Below are 7,488 nucleotides of genomic sequence, written 5' to 3'. Positions count from 1 at the left end.
TTAAGAATTGCCATGTGACTTGCATTAACTCCTTCCTTTGGGTAGCTTGCTGACAGAATAGTGCAAAGGAGCAATACCTAATCCTCATACAGCTAGAACTGTTTGTGAAGAGAAAGATCCTATTAAACTGGCCCTGTCATGTGAGCAGAAATCACAATTAATAAGAAGTACTGGTTCTTAAGACAGAATATAGCTGTGCTCATACCACCAAATTCAGACTGCCGTGAGAGAGTCATAAGGTTTCATCTTAATTTCAGAGTAAATCTCTGTGCATTCAGTCTGTGTCATTTTGATGGATACAGAACTGTGCACTGCTACAAGGCCAGGACATGTATTTATTTATTCAGGAAAATATATGTCACGAAAACATTCATTGTAAAAGACTTAGTGTGCTCTAATGGTCTGATCCAGCACCACTGAAATCAATGAGAATATTTCTTTCCATGTTGGTAGTGCAGGAGTGTGCCAGCAGTACAAGCAGCATTCCTCTGGCCTGAAGTGCCTGGCACAAATGTCAAAATCATTAGGAAAATAAAAGGCTGACAAACAAGCAACCCCAGAGACATGCGACAAATTTGGAGGCAACTGAAAATACAGCTGTTTTCTAAAGTTTGTATGTGAAACATGTGTTCTGAGTAAAATGGGTTATTCGAGCTGTATGTCTATGCTCATTTGTATTATCAAAAAAAAAAAATGAAAGAGTCGTAACAGAGGAGTTCATAAAAATGGACCTTAAAAACAGCTGCAGAAAAGGGTTGGTTAGCAGTGTACTTGCCTTTTAAATTCAGCTTGCAAAACAAATTTAATTTATTCAAATTTTCATTAATTTTACCAGATTTTGATTTATTCTGCTTTAAGTAGCACCTTAAAAAAAAAAAAAAAAAAAAAAAAAAAAGTGGCAGAAATATTATTTCCTGGTTTTTAATGAATGAGCAGCCTGCAGTATAAACACTTGTTTGGTGTCATTACTTTAATGAAGAACTGCAAACCACACATTTTGGTTGCAGCTAGTTTCACACGAGTACTTCAGTCCTGGGAATTTTTAGGGTTATGCCATGAAGTGAAGCAGCCCAAGGGATATGAACCATAACTCTATGTACAGAATAAAAATGTGCCTGTGTGCATGCACAACCGTGAGCCTCTAGCAGCATTGTCCTTTGCCAGTACAGTCAGGATATGATGTGTGACCAAACCCTTCTGTCTTGGGAAGTCCCTTCCTTCAGATGTTCACTATGGGGAACATCCATCTCCTTGTCAAGGAGGCTCCTGGCCCCGTTTAGCCATGGATTTGTTGCCACAACATCATCATAACTTGCCTGCCCAGCTTTTGGGAGTGGTTTCCCAGGGTTTCCACCAACCTCTGCTGAAGCTTCCATCAGCAGTGGCTTCCCAGTCCCTCAGCAGAAGTCTTCAGAAGAAAGCCTTAAGCAGAAGGGCACCCGAGGGGATGGAAAGTATTACACAGAGTAAAAATCTTCTTTGTTGCAGACTTTTTGACTTGAGACATCCATCTTCATCTTCTCTCTGTGTTCGTTTTACCCAGCAAGCATCCAACAAAGACAAATTGTTGTTGGTGTCTGGGGTTGGCTTCCAGACAGGGACCCAGTGCACTTCACAGGCCCCCTTGAAGCCTCTCTCCCCTAGTCCCATAATTGGTTTTTCACCCCAAAGTCCAACACTCAGCAGAAATCCAGGGCAGAAAGAGGCTTGTCCAAAATAAAAGTCCTGTCCACAAATAAATAAAATCACCTTCATGTAAATCCAGATGTCATTCCTCTCCACATTGCTGTTTTGCTTTCCCATGCACAAATGGGAAAAAAGTCTAAGCTTGGTTCCTTTGTCCGCTTTGATACTGTTATTTTATCTATGGGAACATTGCCAATCTTTTTTGTGCAAGTATCCAAGCAAAAGACCCAGGAATCCTCATCCCTTTTGCCAGCATTAGTCTTTGGTCAAACCCAAGCATCTTTCTGAGCTTCAACAGATCTTGAGGTTTTGCATGTGGTGAGATTTGTTCCAAACAGATTTATAATGATTCAATTTTTTAACCATGAGATACAATGAAGACTGAGAGGGCTAAATGCACTGATTCCGGCCCTAGATGCTGTAAGACGCTTTATATTGTCTACAGACATGAGAGGGGAGCTGGGAGTCAGCATAGTGGCCACTGGCCAGTCCTGGGCTGCCAGAGAAATCCCAGCACCTCTGCAACTCAAAAGGGAAGAGGTGCTCCTCTTAAGACTTTATTTCTTTTTAAATTTTACCTTGCCGTTTTTTCTGTCAAAACCAGATTTTTTACTAAATCAGTCACATCAGGAAAAGAAATGAATGAATGAATGAATGAATGAATGAATGAATGAATGAATGATAAATACAAGCAAAACCAGCCTCTTTTTTGCAGCAATTTTGCAAAGGGCAGGGCAGAAGACAAGGACACTTCTTTCAAAATGGGGTCTTGGATTCATGCCATGACCATCCCTGACCCTTCCTGTAAGAGGAAATTTCCCTGTTCTCCCTTCTCGGGGTTTCTCCCCTTCTGTACCAACGCTGCCTGAGCCCATGGATCTGTCTTTTTAAATGCAAAACGAAGAAAGGGTCGGGAGCACGGGGCAGCCGCTCCACGCACCCAGCTCCTCCCGAACCCAGGAGAGCTGGCAGAGCCGGTCGCTGCCCTGCCTTGGGGAAGCGGCGCTCTCCGCTAACTCCTAGCTGCACCCCGCCGCTGCCTCGGCCCGGTCCGACACCGAGCAGCGGCGCTCCGGGCCGGCGGTTTTCCCTGAATCCTCATAAATAAAACTGTACATAAAGTTGCAACAGAAAAAGCGGAACTGCACAGCCGCGGTCCCGGTGAAGGAACAGCCGGTGCCCCGCCGGCCGCAGTTTCCAGCCCAGCCCCGGCGTCCCCGCGGGCCCCTCCGTGCGGGCGGCGGAGCCTCAGGCGGGGCCGCCCGGGACAGCCGCGGGCACGGCTGCGGGGGCGGCCAGCGCCTCCCGCTCCCGCTTCTTCTGCTTCATGCGGCGGTTCTGGAACCAGACCTTCACCTGGGCGTCGCGGAGGCGCAGCGAGCGGGCCACCTCGAGGCGGCGGGCCCGCGACAGGTACCGGCTGAAGTGAAACTCCTTCTCCAGCTCCGTGAGCTGCCGGGTGCTGAAGCTGGTGCGTGCGGAGCAGGCGGGAGGTTCCCCCCCGCACGGCGCCGCACCGCCTGCAACGCCGAAAAACACCGCGCTTCAGCGGGGGCAAAGGCGTGGGGTCGAGGCAGGAGAAGGGCAGAGGGGAGCCGGGATGGGAGCAGCCCCCGCCCGCTCCCCGCCGCCCCACTCACTTCTCCCGGGCGGGCTCCGCTTCGCTCGCATCCACTCGAAGGTGCGGGGCGCCGCCGGGGCCGCCGCGGGAGTCGGGCAGCCGGGCGCGGGGGCGGCCCCGGGGCCCGCGCCCAGCGCCAGGAAGGCGTCGTCCTCTCGTCGGGGGTACGGGACCTGCGGGGCACCGCGGCACAGCCCCGGCGGGAAGGCGAGAGCAAAGTACCCCAGGTCCATGACCCACGGGGCACCACGGCGTCCCGCCGGGGCAATATTGCCCTAATATAGGCCCTGGAGCGGGGCGGCACGTCCCGCCCCGCGGCCAATGGGAGCCCGGAGGGGGGAGCCCGAGCCGGGGGTCCCGGGCGCTGCCAGCTCCCCTGCCCGCTCCCGGCTGCCCGGCGTTTGCGCGGGGCTGCAGGTGGGCAGCCCGCCGCACCGGGATTCCCCCGGGACAGGCCGTTCCCCCTGCGCTCGACGGAATCGCCGCACACTTGGGACGTTTGCCGGGAGTTTAGCAGGTGAGTGAGCTGGCGCTTTCCCGCTATCCGGGCTCCCGTCCGGGTACAGCTCTGCGCTCTCCCTTGCCCTGCAGCCGGCCAGACTCCTGGGGGCTCCCACGGGAGCCCACGCGGGCACACCCAGGTCTCCCCACCCGGAGGCTGGGGCGAGGGGCGGGTTGCTACTGCACCTCATGGCACTTAATGGTCTCGTTCCATCAGATAAGTGCTCTGCAGCCTCTCAAAAATGAATCTCCTCACCGTTAACAGGCTCACACCGTTAATGGACTTTTATTTTTCCCTTGGCGATTCAGCATTGTTTACTGAGTGTTTACAGCTGGCAGAGAGCACCAAGTTGCTCTACCCAGCCAAATCGTCTAACTCTCTCTTGGTTTTCAATCCCCCAGAACAGTAGGAAACAGCAACAAGGTGAAGGAAGCGAAATCTGGACTCCCGATGTGATCATCTTTCCCTAAATGTCTCCAAATGACACTTGACCATCCAGTCTGAGCCATGGTGATGTTTGATTTGGGTAATGATCGGTTTCATCCAGTGCCTTGATAACCATGTGATATAACCATGTGTCAGTGCAGTTCAGAATAGCAGAAGGGTGTGCTGGGCAAAGTACACCTGGGCTTTGGTGACTTGGGACTGGACATACAAGGAACTTGAAGAAGGGCTACATCATGCTGCGTTGAATTAGACTTGCAACCCTCTAATTCTTTGTAGGAGGAAGTGAAGTCAGCTGGGAAATGCAAGGGTTGTACATTATTAAAAAATATATATTTCTAAATAAAAGCATGAAATTTATATGCTTTCATCCATCATCCAGTGCCTTCCACTCAACAGCTTAAGGAGCTCTACAATCTCTTGGCAAAAGTGCCATTTGCTGTGGTCAGGAAGAGGCCACAAATTTTGCAAGGACCGAGCATGATGCCAACCTCATGAAGGCAACCAGAATCCTCATAGAAGAAAACATTCCACTGGATCTCCTGTGGATTTCAGAGGGCCAGACTGTTGACAGGAAAAGGATATAATGGGGAGACATAATCAGACCATTTCACTGAGTCAGTATCAACTCTTTCCCATGGAGATTCATGCTCCGCAGCTCAGCTCCACCATTATACCCAGCTGATGAATTCAGAGCAGATCTGTCTGTTGGGTTTTTCTTGCAGGGGCCCTGAGAGGACACATTGCTAGGACAGGCATGCACATCCTGCAAGGGTACAGGAGCATTTCCCTGCACAGGGACTCTGATCAGTGACATGGCCTCAGCCCTACTTTCTCCCCAGCTAACATTGGTTTTCTACTATAAACCAACTATTGCAGAGCAATAATACGCTGGCTTTGTAGGGATTATATCCTGAACTTTGAGTCTACAGACACAGCAGCACTGAAATCTCAGAGTCCTGACACTCAGTGTTCTCCTGGCACAGACTTGTTCACTCTGATGGGCTGTGCTGCCCTGATATTCTAATAATGGAGGATCACCTAAATTTCTGTTTTCAGGGGGTGCGAGTATAAATAAAGAACAGTTTAAATCAAATACACTTTTTAGGAAACATACATTTTGAGGAAGGGGTTAAGTTCTGGATGACGCAAACTTTCTCAGCACTCCCCTGACAATCAGAGCAGTTTGGAAAATGTTATCTTCTGAACAATCAGAAGCCTGGGAACACCAGGTTTTCTCTTTAGCAGAGAATGGCTGTCCATGCAGCAGAGCATCTGTGCTCTTCAGTCTCCCCTGCTGTACAAATTCCTGCCTGCAGTGAAGGAAAGAAAATTGGCTTCAGAACAGGTCTGCTGCTTTACTTGGGTCTTGTGTTTGCAGAATGCAACTGGTTTAATTACACCTAAGACTGTTTTAAGTGCTAGAAAAGCTGTCTGTGTTCACACCAACATATGATCTTTCCATTTACCCAGCTGGATGCTGTTACGAGTTTCCTGTTCATTACCTGTTTGTTTTGGCAGGACTGTTCAAGGGTGACAAAAGCAGAAATCAGTGGCTAAATACAGGCAAAACATCTCTTGTTGATGCTCTGGCTTTAGAGGGAGGGTTTTTTCCCCGACGCAGGAATTTCAGTGTTCAGACTTAAATAGTTAAGTTCCAGTGATACAGAATAGAGTGACTGAAGCTGGTTTTTTACAAGGAGTTTAAAGGAAAACATCAAGGACTTGTTGGAAGCCAAAAGAAAGAAGAAGAAAAGTGGAGAAAAAAGAATGTGAAGAACATGATGCTGTCAGAGACAATTTGAGAATGGCTGGGAAGTTTAGGGATGCCTGTGTGTGTAGTCAAGTGATGGCGAGACAGGGGAGCTGCTGGGGCAAAAACCTCTGTGAGAACAATGGACCAAAGGAGTCCTTGTGTCACCATGTTTCTGGAAGTATGTGGGGCTCTACAAAACCTGAGAAAGCCGCTGTGGAACCAAGACATGATGTAGGAGAAAGTCCAGCCAAAAAGCCCTGAGTCCCGTTGGGTGCACTCACCTTAGGGAGGCTGCTTGAGCAGCATGTGTTGAGGGCAATGGCAGCAAAAACTGGATATTTAAACAGTGTCTCTGTTAGCACAAATAAATCACCTAAGGCTCCTGTGAGAAAGGCTATTACAGAAGGAGGGGAAGCTCTTGGGAGTTTATTTTGTAAAATGTGAATAAACCCAGGGATGCACAGAGACTCCAGGGAGTTGTTCTGGCACGTCAGGGGAGCCACCCTGTACTAGCACAGCCCTTTCAGACAGTCACAGCAACCCTCAGGAAGGGGTGTTTCCCTCTGCCATCAATGTTTCCCTGCCACAAGTTCCTCTTTCCCAGCTGACCCCTGAGATAGGAACCTCTGTTCTCCCAGTATGTGGGATTAACAACAAAGATCCTCTATATGGACACAGAGAAGAGGATAGTCCATCCCTTCTTCTGTAAAGATTTGCTCTGAAGAATGATTCCATGCTGGCCCCTTGCCAAGTAAAGCCCTGTTTCCAGTCCCACGGCTGTGACTTTTGGGACAGAAATATTACACATATTGATAACCCAGATGTGTCAAGGTAAGCCATGCTGCTGTGTGCAAAATGGGTGTCAATGAGTTTGCAGCCAAGATTTCTGTCTTGTCTTGTCTTTCTTGCTCCTAAAGATCCTAAAATGTTTCTTAGAGGAAAGATTGAGCCCATGTACCTCAGCATGGGATTGCCTACTGCTCCCAAAACTTCTGTTGCAAGAAACACTGCACTTCAGCAAATAAAGAAAATTGTTTAAATCCTACATTCATGAGTATTTTTACCCAGAAGATATCCATCCTGTCTAGTACAAATTCCTTGCTGTCTCACTCTGCTTTGTGCTTATTGTCATTGTAGCTGAGTCTTTCTGTAATTCATCCCAGAACATTCGTAAAGCTTCAGGACCCTGTGCTCCAAAAAGGAGGACAAAGACTCATCTCTGCTCCTGAGCAGCATCTGCAGAGGCTTAGGGATGTGCAGGCACAGATACCTCACTGAGTCCCATTTTGTATCTTAGCCTATGTGATCGAAGGGGTTCAGTCCTGCCCTGGTACTCCATGGCTCTCAGGCTCTGGGACTGCATTCTGCTTCTGCTGGATGGGGTTTCTGCTCCAGTCCCAGCTGGCTCAGGTCCAAGCAGAAGTAGGAGGACCCACTGTCGAGTAAAAAGTGCTCTTTGTGTGATTGATGACCCTTAAC

General features: G+C 49.0%; 1 protein-coding gene across 1 annotated transcript; it reads right to left on the bottom strand.

The window, feature by feature from the left end:
* Nucleotides 1-912: 912 nt before the first annotated feature.
* LOC121356489 (homeobox protein Hox-D1-like) lies at nucleotides 913-3,422 on the bottom strand. Its single transcript, XM_041472973.1, has 2 exons — nucleotides 3,327-3,422; nucleotides 913-3,206 (listed from the first exon to the last, which is right to left on the bottom strand). The coding sequence occupies exons 1-2, from the start codon at nucleotides 3,355-3,357 to the stop codon at nucleotides 2,935-2,937; spliced, it is 303 nt and encodes a 100-aa protein (XP_041328907.1). The 5' UTR covers nucleotides 3,358-3,422; the 3' UTR covers nucleotides 913-2,934.
* Between the last annotated feature and the right edge of the window lie 4,066 nt (nucleotides 3,423-7,488).

The sequence above is a fragment of the Pyrgilauda ruficollis genome, unplaced genomic scaffold (genome assembly GCF_017590135.1).
Source record: "Pyrgilauda ruficollis isolate IOZ18807 unplaced genomic scaffold, ASM1759013v1 scaffold3, whole genome shotgun sequence".
In the NCBI taxonomy this organism is placed as follows: Eukaryota; Metazoa; Chordata; class Aves; order Passeriformes; family Passeridae; genus Pyrgilauda; species Pyrgilauda ruficollis.
This window is presented reverse-complemented; position numbering and strand designations above follow the sequence as displayed.